The sequence below is a fragment of the Microcaecilia unicolor genome, chromosome 8, assembly GCF_901765095.1.
Source record: "Microcaecilia unicolor chromosome 8, aMicUni1.1, whole genome shotgun sequence".
In the NCBI taxonomy this organism is placed as follows: domain Eukaryota; kingdom Metazoa; phylum Chordata; class Amphibia; order Gymnophiona; family Siphonopidae; genus Microcaecilia; species Microcaecilia unicolor.
The window spans coordinates 98,293,038-98,307,666 of NC_044038.1; the positions used below are offsets into that span (position 1 = coordinate 98,293,038).

Here is a 14,629-nt window from a genome sequence, read left to right on the forward strand (position 1 = left end):
AATTTGTAAAGTGGTGATTGGTACTTGTTAGGGTTTTTTTTTCAAATTTACATCTGCTGTCTTTATATTTTGCACAGTACTAGGGGACAGTTTCTGTTTCTGTGGTGTTGCATTGTATGCAGAGTCTGGCATTGAATTGATGTTCTAGTGCTCACTGTAGTGTTTAAGATGCTTTCCTTTTCCTTTTGTGACTCATAGAAATGACTGCTTATGGTATGGTAGAATTGCTCTATAGGTCCTGAGTGTTTTGTATTCTTGGCATGCCTAGTACTTGTTTGTGCTTTTTGTGCCCCGCCTCCAGAGTCTAATCACGGCTGGGCACTACTCACACAAATACAATCCCCTCGACCACGGCACCTTAAAAGAACCAGACAACTGGTAGCACTATTTAGACTGCAAGAAAGACAAAAAGAGACCAAGGAAGCACTTCCTGGGGTTAACACAGGTTTATTTAATTATCCAGAGATTAGGATAAAAAAACAAGAAAATATTCAAGTATAGTCTAGTATAGAAAAGAGGAGAAAAAACATGAAAGGACAATGGAAATGATCAGGTCCGGCTCTCCATCCCCTGGCATGGGGCAGAGTGCACTAGACACTGACCAACTTCTTATCTGGCAAAGACATAATATATAGAACTTTCTTTCCCTTACAAGACAAAAAGGGAGCACAAGGGGGAGGGGTTGTCACACCCCCTTAGTTAGCACCTTACAGTCAGTCAGGATCTCCTGTCAATAAAATACACAGCATCTGTTTATATTTCCTTTTGAAGATGCATTTGGTCTGTTGTCCAAATGTTTTGGACATACATTTCTCAAACCTTTAATTTAATATCTTCCCTATTCTAAAAGAGGAGACAAAAGTTTATTGCTTCCAGTCGCTATAGAGGTGTTAGGTTTCTCTTGTCAATTTATGTCATGTTGCTCCCTGTCATAAAACCACTACCACTTGGTTCCACAGTGTTTGTTTCTCAGAGAGAGACAGTGTTTGATCTCTTCTGCAAGGTGTTTACCTGCTATGTCTCCACATAGTTGAAAAGAAGGTAATTCTCTCCTGGATTGAAGAAGCCTTACTTCCAAGGGGCATGGGAAAAGAATTCTGTCACCTGAATTTCCCTGAGACCAGTCACACTTAATGGGTGAGATTGGGGCAATTCAGCTTTACAATTCACCTGGCTTGGCAAGAGGGGGGAGGTAAAGTGTAATTGCTATTCCTGCAAGCTCTGTTTCTCATGATTTGGAAGGAGAGAAGCCTTCAATCCTCTCTGTCCAATATGAGAAAATTAATTCTGTATATTAAATATTTGGAGGCCTTCCACCTCCTACAACAACTCCCCCCCCCCCCCTCTGCAATAATAATTACTGCCTCAGCTTCAGTGACCAGGCGCAAAGGGGAACTTTCAGGAAGCAGAGCCCATGTCTGTAGTTAGTGTAAAAAAATAGGCACTTCAAAGAAAGAGAGACACCTGTCACTACAAGAGAAAATTAATTAAACACCTGTAGAAGGAGAAGGACTCAGTGTATCTGGGTCTGTAGTCAGTGTAGTGGTATAGGAACCTCTGGAAGCATAATTTGCAGACATGAACAGAATTCTGGGTGGAATGCATACTTTTCTCAAGCAGGGAGTAATGCATCCTAATAAACAGCAAGATATAATTACAACAACAATAATGCACAATAAACCAATAAAGAGAGATCTTAAATGGGAACCTAAACTAGAGAACCATGAGGTGAAAGTATCCCAACCGGACATGTCCAATAGACCTTTGTAATTGTATCTTTCCATTAGGAGGCCAGGCCTGGTGAGCCCAAGAACCACAAACCTAATTAGTGTCCCACTAAAAATATAGCAACATAGTAGATGACGGCATAGAAAAACCTGCTATGTGTTACTCTGTGTGCATACCTGACCTTGATTTGTATCTGCCACTTTCAGGGCACAGTCTGTAGAAGTCTGCCCAACACTAGCTCCGCCTCCCAACCTCTCTACCACCTATCTGGGGTTCATAACCTAGCATGTGCATTAGCTACATAGACAATGCAACAGATGTGCATTCATTCTAGAATCTACAAAAAGTGTAAGGATTGTTGGAGGAGGTATAGGGCAGGCCTCCAATTATTTGACCATAGAAAGGCCAGGATTACCAGTGCGGACATAGTGCATATTAGAGGCTGCCAAGCAGGCAGTGAGGGGGGACTGAGCCATTGTTGGTAAGCAGAAAAGGAAAAAAAGCAAAAGAGAACAAATTAAAGGAAAGATCAGAACTGAGCATGTTCATATACAGAACCACTATGGCATGACAGAGTGTAAGTAGAGAAAACATCTTTAGAGAGAAAACAATTAAATTATCAGTAATGGACTAGGAGACAGGGGGATGGCCAAGTTAGAGCTAGGCACAAAGGGTGCACAGCCCACACAATCAGAGAGATGTGCAGGACTGGCTGGGCATGGGATTTACAGGTCAATTTTTTTAAATGTATGGCACCGAAAAGAATAGCAGAATGAAAAGATAAGGGTGAGAATACATGGCAGGGATAGAGTATAATTTGCATTTTTTTTTTTTTTTACTTTAAAGGTAATTCAAAAACAAACATAACCTTCCCAGAAAACAAAATGCAAAACCAGTGAGTGTTCAGAAATTTAAATGTATCATGAGGGACTATGCAAGGGGGGTCCACACAGAACTAACTTGTCTGCCTGTATTACTTAAATTGTAAGCTCTATTGTGCAGGGACCTGTCTCTTTGTGTCAGGTGTTCAGCGCTGCATGTGTCTGATAACGCTATACAAATACTAGTAAATAAATGAAACACAGGGCAACAGAGGCACAAAGAGGAATGTAGCTACCAGAAAATAAAACTTCAACTGCTTCACAAAATACTGTAGCTTAAGAAATACAACATCAGGCAAAATAGTACTGAGAAGGGAAGGTGCAGTGGTCATTTAAATGAGTCTATTAAGTCCACAAAAAGCAAATAACATTCTGCAGCAGTAGTGTATAGATTTTCAAAGCGTAAGATCAGTCTGGTGCAGGCAGTGCAGCATGGAAAGGTGGTAGCAAGCATCAGAGTTCTGCTTCTGGACAACAGAAGGTATGGACTTGCAGACTTTCAGTGGACTCTTGGACTAGTTCATAGGCAGGATCGGTGGTTTCTCAGGTGGACCCGATCCGCAAGTTGGTAGGGACAAATTGGCACCAATGGCACTTCTGGTTCTGGGTATTATTGAGAAATAAGGAGACATCATCAGTATTCTGGGAGACAGATAGAGAAAAATGGGGCAAAGATACTATCCAGGTAAAAGGTAGTATCAGATATAGGTATACTTCAGAGAGGTACAGACCCTTACGGTGCAGAGGGCGGGAAAGGAAACTTTATAGCCTGCCTGTGTTCACTAAAACTGTTGATTAGTGGCAGAACACAAATAGTTAATGTGTTTAGTATGGCATTCAGAAGAGAACACTCTTTTGTTAAATTTCACACACAACCAATATGTATTCAGGAGAGAAACTACTTCTACATACTGATTGTACTATCCACAAAATCAGGAATGGTCACTTATACTGAATGTATCTGATGGGTCCCACAAAACACACACAAACAAACAAAAGACAAAGTTTGAAGAGGCCATATATCAGATCTGTCTTGTTGGATTCAGGAGTGGACTTAATCTGCAAGTAAACACAGTATTATACAGAATAAAATTATGTATGGTATCCAAGTGGATACCAAAACAGTTTCTGTGAGCTCATATGTGCACAAATGAATAAAAGCATAGCATAGCCATTCCAGAAATAAAAAAGGTACAATCTTAAATGCTCTTTTAGAGAATCTTTTACCTCTGCAGCTAGTAAGAGAAGCTCTTTGGAGCGCATTCAAATAAAATTAAAAGTCAGAAAATATTTCTTTATAAATTATCTGGATGGCATGTATGAATGAAACCCTGATTTCATAAAAATAAACAAAATCCTAAATTTGTAATTTGCAGTCTGAAAGGGAAAAAAAAACATTCAGAAATTAATTCACAAGGTCACATATCTCCACTGTTCTGGCTATTCCATTCTTAAGACCCTCATTTATAAATTCCTTCATACTTTCTCTGAGCAAGCAGGGAAAACCACCATTTCTTCCAAAGTTGGTATATGAACAGCAGTATGCAACAACCCTGTGAATCAGAAATAAGAGACAAGCAGCACCAGTCTGATGACTGAGCAACAAATTATTCAGTTGATTCCCCTTAGTTTTTTACAAAGTACCCCTATCTGTGGTCTGAGAAGACAACACAAAACCTGCCTGACCAGAGGTCACAATAAATATAAAAGGAGTTGAAATGCAGCATTAACTTTTCTGGTTCCTAGCTCTGTTGGTATAAACACTTTGTTTTAACATTTAAGTGTCAGGACTGCTTGCTATTTGCAGAAATCTACAGATCTTACTTTGTTTTTAAGAAAAAAACCGCTTAGTGTCAATTAATGTTATCCTGTTAGTTCTAATTTTAAAACTAAAAGCTCCCTATAAAAGGGATGGAACCACATATTTTTCTATCAATCTTGCAAAAACAAACTTAATCATACTGGAATGTGGACCAATTAATTTCCTAATAACTTAAATACACTCTGAAAGTAACACTTAAGAATTTTATTTTAGCAAGCCTATCATGGAACAAACTTTTATCTAGAGACCTTATACACAAAGGGCAAAGTAACATGGAATTTGTATCAGGTAAACAACAGATTTGAGCACCCCATTAAGGCACACTTGTTTAACTCTACAGGGGGGCAGAGAAATACAGTGGAAAATGCAGGGAGAGAGAGGAGAAAGGAAAAGATCATGAATAATATTAGCCCTTAAATGTCTCTACAAAATTCTGTTAATGGAGGATGCACAAACGCATAGTTTAGGATATAAGCAGTCCAGCACTCAATCCTCAGAGATATACATTTCTTTGATCCTGTCAGTGCCCTATATATTAAGCACAAGTCTTTTAGCTGTGTTATTTTTTTTCTAAAGTTCTACCCTCCCCTCCCTACACTTTACTTAGACCTGTCAAACAACAAGATGCCTCAAAATACATATGAGCTGCACAAAGGTAAACAGAACAAAGAGGGTTCCTTTTACTGCTTCAATTCAAAGGTGTAACCAATATTTAAACTTCACAAAATAAACTTGTTTCCTGTAGTGTTTTTACATACTGATGAATATCTTCCCCTGGTGCCATCACCTTGCTAGATACATTGCTAAAATTGCGGGTGTCCCTGTATCGCTGTCTCAGGGCTTCCCAAAGCTTATTATGCATGGGACCAAACTCAGCACCATCGCTATTAGTGTTCTGTAATGTCACCCCTGGAAACCCTGCCATTCTAAAGATTTCATCTGTATTACCTCCTATCAATCTGGCTAGTAGTGCTTTCACATCGCCGACAGCTACCATGTGGTCAGATGTGATCTGCTCAAATTTAGCTATAAATGCTGAAGCTCCTTGCTGAAATCTGTGAGCTGTGTTGCAGACCCTTCCCCTATCATACACTGCTTGGAGACTGCCGCATAGGGAGGAGGGGTTTGGACTGCCTGATCATAACTACTGTTTGCCATATTATCCCATAGTCTCCACAAATTTAAATGTCTCTCCCTGCTATATTTTTTTGTCTTAGTACATTCTATCCACAACCTTAAAGCTTTTAAAATCTCTTTGTCAAAACTTCCTGACTGAGGCCACATGATGCTCGGATTTTTAGTTCCATTAACCCATTTCTGGTGGTACTTTAAAATTTCATTTCTGTAGGCCGGCACTGCCGTGGAGACCTGCTCCAATGCAGTCTGCATAACTACAACTAAACAGATTCTAATCTGAAGTCTTAAAATGAAGAGAGAGAGAGAGAGAGGGAGAGAGAGAGAGAGAGAGGGAGAGAGAGAGAGCACAAAAAAAAGAATACAAAAAACAATCCCCACAAAATGATGACGTACTTACCACGCTGTCTTCTCACCTCTCACCGTTCGCCTATCGCCAATCCGGTTGCGCCTCGCCGGACGAATACATTCTTTAAGGTCCAAACACTTTTCCTTTGGTCGGTCGCTTGTCGAGGCCCACTCATTGGATATTAGCCGTTGCAACACGTGCACTTGTTAGCAGACGGCTGACTCTGGTCCAATGCTGCAGGGCGATCGAAGTCCACTCAGGTTCAACCAGACACGGGTTCAACCGGGCGGAAACACCACTTTGTTTGTGCTTTTTGTGCCCCGCCTCCAGAGTCTAATCACGGCTGGGCACTACTCACACAAATACAATCCCCTCGACCACGGCACCTTAAAAGAACCAGACAACTGGTAGCACTATTTAGACTGCAAGAAAGACAAAAAGAGACCAAGGAAGCACTTCCTGGGGTTAACACAGGTTTATTTAATTATCCAGAGATTAGGATAAAAAAACAAGAAAATATTCAAGTATAGTCTAGTATAGAAAAGAGGAGAAAAAACATGAAAGGACAATGGAAATGATCAGGTCCGGCTCTCCATCCCCTGGCATGGGCAGAGTGCACTAGACACTGACCAACTTCTTATCTGGCAAAGACATAATATATAGAACTTTCTTTCCCTTACAAGACAAAAAGGGAGCACAAGGGGGAGGGGTTGTCACACCCCTTAGTTAGCACCTTACAGTCAGTCAGGATCTCCTGTCAATAAAATACACAGCATCTGTTTATATTTCCTTTTGAAGATGCATTTGGTCTGTTGTCCAAATGTTTTGGACAGACATTTCTCAAACCTTTAATTTATATCTTCCCTATTCTAAAAGAGGAGACAAAAGTTTATTGCTTCCAGTCGCTATAGAGGTGTTAGGTTTCTCTTGTCAATTTATGTCATGTTGCTCCCTGTCATAAAACCACTACCACTTGGTTCCACAGTGTTTGTTTCTCAGAGAGAGACAGTGTTTGATCTCTTCTGCAAGGTGTTACCTGCTATGTCTCCACATAGTTGAAAAGAAGGTAATTCTCTCCTGGATTGAAGAAGCCTTACTTCCAAGGGGCATGGGAAAAGAATTCTGTCACCTGAATTTCCCTGAGACCAGTCACACTTAATGGGTGAGATTGGGGCAATTCAGCTTTACAATTCACCTGGCTTGGCAAGAGGGGGGAGGTAAAGTGTAATTGCTATTCCTGCAAGCTCTGTTTCTCATGATTTGGAAGGAGAGAAGCCTTCATTCCTCTCTGTCCAATATGAGAAAATTAATTCTGTATATTAAATATTTGGAGGCCTTCCACCTCCTACAACATACTGGATTTTTGGGGGGGGGGGGTGTTAAAAAATGACCGGCCCCGGGTGTCAACTACCCTAGGTACGCCACTGCATCATAGGGATTTTCTACCAGCTGTTGACTGTCTACTTGTTTCTCTGCCCCTCCAGCTGACATCATAGGGGCTTTCCCCCAGCTGATTGGCTGTCTGTTTGTTTCTCCACCCCACCTGTTGACATCATAGCCAATTGACTGTCTGCTTGTTTCTGGCCCCTAAGCTGTTCTTCTCTCTCCCATGCTGATTTGCTGTTGAAAAAAGTCTCCTCCTTGCTGAAGGCCCCCCCAGCTGATATCATAGGGGCTTTCCCCTGCCAATTGGCTGTCTACTTTTTCTCTGTGCCTCTAAGCTCTTCTCTGCTGTCAGACAAGTTTTGCTATTAAAAAATGCAAGCAGAGTGCTCCTCTCAGAAGTTGCCCTCACACAATAGCAGCTCTAGACCTACTGGAAAATTTTGCATGTTAAAATTAGGCGCTCCTTTCTGTGCATCATGTGGAATGTGCATTTTAATACTAATGAGCTTATTGTAATACATTTGCATTGGATTATTGCTATAAGCTATGGCAAACAGAACCCCATTTGTGCATTAGATGCTAAATAACGTTTGCTTTAGACCAGCTCCAACTGGTCTAAAGCAAACATTGCAAGCACCGTAAGCTTTGTGCATCGGGTCTTCAGTATATTAACCATCTATATAAATAATTCTCACCTGGAAACATTCTGAAGCTCACTCTGTGGGAGGGAAACACTGAAGGCTAGTCTCTCAGCTCACTCACTCTCACTCATGCACCACTCACTGTCACTCATAGACCCGCCCTCAGCCATGCCCCTTCCGGACATAATTTGCGACCCCAACGTTCTAAATGAAGCCTCCAAACCGCTCCAAACCGTAAGTGTGAGGCTCCAGAGATATCCATTTTGCCCATAGCTCAAAAACGGAAGTGTGAGGCGTCCTGTGCCCCGCCCTCCCCTCAGAACGTCATCACAAGGAGGGAGGAGCACATTTCAGGAAACGAGATGTCCCCCTGCCTACGAAACACCCCGGACAGAGAAGCTACAGACCCAAAGAGCCTGGAGCCTGGCTGATCGAAAAGAAACCCTGCTGTTTCTTAGGTCATTGGCCTTCGCAGCAGCCCAGGTTACCACACAGCACGGAGTGCACAGAATCAGAGAAGCAGGGTAATGTTTATTCATTAAAACGTTTACAGTTTAATAAGCAAGCAAACATCCACACCGCTTTAATCAACTCCCTCCCATGGCGATTCAACTCTGCCCACGCAAACAGTCGGCCCAGCCGCTCTGCCTCTCTCCTTTGTATGTGTCTTTGTCACTTAAACAGCCAGACCCTTCCAGTGCTGACAATGTCTAACTCCTGCTCCCTCCTGCTCCCAGAGGCATTTGTTGCTGGGATTCAATCCATTTGGGAAATGTAGATTTTCCTGCAACCCACTGTGTTTTATGATGTAAACACACTGAAACAGCTCTCCCCCTCCCCCCATTTCTCCTTTTCTCTCCTTCCTGCCCTCTTCCCAGCACAAAGCTCCTGCTCCTTAAAGTCCTGATCTGTTACTTCTCTCATCTGTGCTTTCTATTTATAGGATTTCCAGTCTTTATCAAGACGGTGGGGATGCTATAAATAGAAAAGGTTACAGCAGCCTCCGCTGCTAAATCAATAGGACTTGTCTCCTAGCCAGTGGCGTAGTGGGGGGGGGGGGCGGGAGGCGCGGTCCGCCCCGGGTGTCAGCTCGGGGGTGCTCCCTGCCAGCCCCCCCCCTCGGCGCATCGACACCCCACCCAGTGCCCACCCTCCTCCATCCAACCAGCTCCCCCTACCTTTAAAAAAATATCGGAATCCGAAGCGAGGCGCAGCGCCTCGCGCCTGCACGTAAAAGAAATGTGCAGCGTCTCATCAGGCCTTCTCTCGCTTTGTCCCGCCCTCCGCTGACGCAACTTCCTATTTCCGCAAGGGCGGGACAGACAGAGCGAGGGAAGGCCCGATGAGATGCTGCACATTTCTTTTACGTGCAGGCGCAAGGCGCTGCACCTCGCTTCGGATTCCGATATTTTTTTAAAGGTAGGGAGCTGGTTGGACGGAAGAGGGTGGGCACTGGGTCGTGGGGGGGGGGGTGTCGATGCGCCGAGGGGGGGGGTATGTCATCGTGCTACACCACTGCTCCTAACCCTCTCTACTGCGTTGTCTTACCTCCTACCCACCCCCACCTTGCTAGACTGTAATTGAAATGCTTTGAAGCTTCACTTATATATACTATCAACTAACACATTTGCTTATTCCCGATCTAACGAAGAAGGGCAACCTTCGAAAGCTAATCAAGAAATGTATTAAGTTATGTCCAATAAAAAAGGTATCATCTTATTTCTTTTCCATGTTTTATTTTGTTTGATTTCTATTGATAATCTTATTAATTATGAAACGGCTCAACAGATCCTAAGTTCAGTCACTTTTCTCTTGGTTGTCTGCAAACCAAAAGGAAAAAAAGGCTTTTACCCTCTCTGAAGCTGCTAGAGAGTGTTTTTATTTTTTTTAAAACATTGCTGCTCTAAATGATCAGGCCAGCATACATTTAATAGTTTGATTGTTTTGAAGGCTAAATCCTACCAACCCTGCAACACTAAACAACCTCGAACCCCCCTGCCACCCCCAACCAGTAAAACAGCAGCAACCCTATCTCACTCTCTATGTGACACACACTCACTGATACAGGATCCCAGTTAACACCCCTCCCCCACCCCAAACTCACACACACACACACGAACACACACACAGGGCCATGCCTAGGGTCTCTGGCGCCCCCCTGCAGACTGTCAGTTGGCGCCCCCCCCCCCCCCCGTGTGGCATCTCCTTTCTCTCTTCTCCCACCCTGCCCCCTTTTTCAGCTCATTACCATAAAAGGTGAATGACAAGTGCTTTACAATTTAGGCGCAGTTCATTACGGAATACGCTTATTGAGTTATGCGTGTAAATTCTAATTTATTGCCAATTACTGCTCATTATTGCTTAAGTGCTGTTAACAACAATGTAACATTAGCCTACTAAAGATACTGTGCAAGAAGACATCCAAACAGTTCCATACTAGAGAATGACACAGGGACATTGTCTATAATGTATTTTATGCTTTACATCCGCATGGTCTTTTGGTCATATCGCACACAAATTAGTGGGCCACCCCTCTACAATAAATCTCGGATGACCACAACTGAAAAGTTACCAAGTATGTTCCTGGGACTTGCATGTTGTAGTTCCTGAGTTAGCACAGTGCAACAATGCCTGACGCCTTTTTTTTTTTTTTTAACCACCAGCTGCTCACACCACTGCCTTGGTCTATTTCTGCTACACTATGAGGGGCATAATTGAACGAAAACGTCTATCTCCATGGGCGTTTATCTCCGAGAACGGGTCCGTGAAGGGGCGGACCGAACCGTATTTTCGAAAAAAAATAGACGTCCATGTTTTATTCGACAATTCGTGAGCTGGGCGTTTTTGTTTTTCAGCGATAATGGAAAATGAAAGCGCCCAGCTCAAAAACGAATAAATCCAAGGCATTTGTTCGTGGAAGGGGCCAGGAGTTGTAGTGCACTGGTCCCCCTCACATGCCAGGACACCAACCGGGCACCCTAGGGGGCACTTTTACAAAAACAAAAAAAAAGGCAAAAGAGCTCCCAGGTGCATAGCACCCTTCCCTTGTGTGTTGAGCCCCCCAAATCCCCCTCAAACCCACTGCCCACAAGTCTACACCATTACTATAGCCCTAAGGGGTGAAGGGGGGCACCTACATGTGGGTACAGTGGGTTTGGGGGGCGGTTTGGAGGGCTCCCATTTACCAGCACAAGTGTAACAGGTGGGGGGGGGGGGGGATGGGCCTGGTTCCACCTGCCTGAAGTCCACTGCACCCCCTAATAACTGCTCCAGGGACCTGCATACTGCTGCCAGGGAGGTGGGTATGACATTTGAGGGTAAAAATAAAAAGTTGTGAAACGGCATATTTTGTGGTGGGAGGGGGTTTGTGACCACTGGGGGAGTCAGGGGAGGTCATCCCCGACTCCCTCCAGTGGTCATCTGGTCATTTAGGGCACTTTTTGGGGCCCTATTCGTGGAAAAACAGGGTCCAGGAAAAGTGCCCTAAATTCTTGCTAAAAACGCATATTTATTTTCCATTATCGGCGAAAGGCGCCTATCTCTGATCGCCCGATAACCACGCCCCAGTTCCGCCTTCACCACGCCTTCGACATGCCCCCATCAACTTTGTCCGCATCCGCGACGGAGTGCAGTTGAAAACGTCCAAATTCGGCTTTCGATTATACCGCTTTATTCGTTTTTGTGAGATAAACGTCTATCTCCCGATTTGGGTCGCAATATAGGCGTTTTTCTTTTTCAATTATAAGCTGGTATGTGAGGTAGTGGTCTATCCCAGCCTCCTGATCCTTGGCAAGTTCTGCGTTGATAATCCCAGTCACAAGCATTCGGAGACCGGCCTCCCCTCCCCGTGAGCTGCCATCTCTATCTTCCGCGATACGGCACCTCCCCCCCAGTCAAACTCATACCTGAAGTTGCTCACGCCCACTATCAATACCATGGCTTTCGTTCTCCAGTGTCCCGTCCGTCCCCCGCTATGATAAATGCAATAATCTCTCTCCCAGACAGTCCCTCCGCACATCCCGCCTGTGGCCTTCCCTTACTGGAAACAGGAAGTTGCGTCAGAGGAGAGAGCGCGGCCGCTTCTTCGGTTTGTTGTCTGGGACTACAGTGAATCTGGAATCGGCTGCCATGGCAACTGGATGCAGTGGTGCTCCGCAAACGTATGCAAGGAAGGGTAGCCCACAGTTATGCCAGATCTATAGCTGATGTTGCTGTGGGCATATGTTAGACATGCCGATACTGGGTTACACTAATATTCTATAAGAGAACCTGGGCGCCCAGGTGCCTTTATAGAATAGGCTGTCACCACACGTCCATGGGGGACCTAAATGGAGACACCCTGTTGTAGAATTGCCCCCTTAAATTAGGCTCATCAATCTAGGCAAATGAATAGCAGTTCTAAATTTTTATGCATAACATTTAAGCTCGTAAGTTAAATTTACTTTTCAGCTGAAAACAAAGGAGCTTGTTTACTACAGTATGTTAGTAAAAGGGCTTAGCACATGCTACAGTTTCCAGTATTTATTTTTCAAGTCGTGCGCTAATGTTTGAATTAGTGTGCACAATCACTTATTGCCTCCTATTTAGGAGATACTAAGGGCTCCTGGGTGATGAATACGTTAACTAGTTAGCATGTGGTAATCAGAATGCGTTAGTTGAATAGTGTGTCCATGCCCATTTTCTGCCCCTGATGCCCCCTCCAGAAAATAAAAACAAAAACATAAATACTGCGCACTTAGCAAAGGCAAACAGGTTACTTACCACAAAATGCTTTAACGCACTTTGCAGTAAGCATTTTCATGCAGTCTAGCACTCAGGGCTTTAAGCCCTTTAGTAGACATACCCCTTAGGCTGCTAAGTTTGGCTGAAAATAGGGCATACATTTAGAAGCCTCATTTTTTTTAAATATTGGGCCCAGCATTTTTTTATTTTAATACATTTGTATAGTGAATTTAAATTAGCAGTGATCAAATGTTTCAACTTTGTTTTTGTTTTATTTTGCTAAAGATGAAGAAATAACATGTGCCAACGTTGTGTGTGCAAAATATTACATCTGTACAATGATCAATGGCAAGCCACAATGTGTCCCTGCTTCAGAAGTCACTTGTTGGGCCTGGGGAGACCCCCACTACAAAACATTTGATGGACACACATATGATTTACAGGGAACATGCACTTACACCATTGCCAAGAGCTGTGATGTCAATGGTTGGCTTCCTTTCTTCAGTGTTGAAGCGAAGAATGAAAATCGAGGTGGCTACACCCATGTTTCTTATGTGGGCCTCGTAAAAACAAAGGTTTATGAGCATGAGATTACTGCACTGGCATTTGAAAATGGCTTCGTAAGAGTAAGTGATCAGCACATATCTTAATACCCTATCCCATTCTCTTGTTTATCTGCTACTTATTCATAGGCATGGTGTGGCCTAGGAGCTACTAACAGAACTGGTGGTTGTGGCCTCTGTACTGGTCTTTGCCACATTTCAGCCAACAGCATTATTTCCCCAGTTAATTCTATCACATTTGCAAACAAAATAAAATTGGAAGCAACAGATAGCACCAAGAAACAAAGTAGTCCAAAAAGGAATTCCAAAGTTTATTAATAAAAATATGGGCATAATTTTGTTAATTAGCTTTGGAACTGCTTTTTGAACTACTTTGTTTCTTGGTTTCCTGGTGCTATCTGTTGCTTCCGTTTTGATAGGTTAGCACCCACCTTCTTGTTTGATTGGGTGTTTTCACAAAACAGAATAGAATTTACAATTATACCACACTGAGATAAAGTTGTGTCATTAACTGTATATATTATATTGTTATATGGTTGATTAGATTCCAAGAAGCCCAGAGGTTCATCAGTTCATCAAGCCTAACCTTCTAACCTTTTTCTAATTCATGACTCTCTCTCTCTCTCTCTCTCTTTCCTGGCTCCAAATCAGTCAATCATCTGCTGTCCCGAAGTCAACATCATCATACCCATCAATCATTTTTAGCTCCAAAAACAGGACTGGTTTACTTTTGAACTAGAGTTGGAACCAAGGGCAAATTGATCCAGCATTAATCTGTTGTTCTGTTTTGTTTTGTTTGTTTTTTAAATGTAATGAATCCCTTCCCCAGAAACAGAGGATATTTGTGAACCCTTAGCCTCAGAAGAAGCACCATTAGTTTATTTCTTGCTCTTGGGTGCAGAATTATCGTGGTCACATTGGTCATGGAAAGAATTGTACTAAAGACTTTGGTTTAATATTCAGTGGCGTTCCTAGGGGAGCTGACACCCGGGGTGGATCGCCTGCAGTTCCCCCCCCCCCCCGGGTGCAGTGGGCCCCCCCCCCCAGGCGAAAGAACCCCCCCCGGGTGCACGCCGCTGGGGGGGGGGGGGGGGGTGCCGTGCGCCTGTCCGCTTCGTTCGTTTCCATGCTCCCTCTGCCCCGGAACAGGAAGTAACCTGTTCCGGGGCAGAGGGAGCACAGAATGAATGTAGCGGACAGGTGCACGGCACCCCCCAGCGGTGTGCACCCGGGGCAGACCGCACCCACCGCCCCCCCTTGGTACGCCACTGTTAATATTCTGTTTCATCTATAGAAGATAACACAGCATGCAAACTAATTTGCTCCTGAAATAAAAAGAATTGCTTGCAAAATCCAACACCCATTGATATACAGGGGTCCTTTTACTAAGCTTCAGGAAAAAA

At 43.6% G+C, this 14,629-nt stretch overlaps 1 protein-coding gene across 3 annotated transcripts in view; it reads left to right on the forward strand.

Annotated features, from left to right (window-relative positions):
* The window catches only part of LOC115476928 (IgGFc-binding protein-like), a 920,282-nt gene that overhangs the window by 71,270 nt on the left and 834,383 nt on the right, over positions 1-14,629 (forward strand). For all 3 annotated transcript variants that reach the window (XM_030213515.1, XM_030213514.1, XM_030213517.1), the window contains one exon: positions 12,949-13,289. In XM_030213515.1, the coding sequence (XP_030069375.1) occupies positions 12,949-13,289 (341 nt within the window). The remainder of the gene's footprint in view (positions 1-12,948; positions 13,290-14,629) is intronic.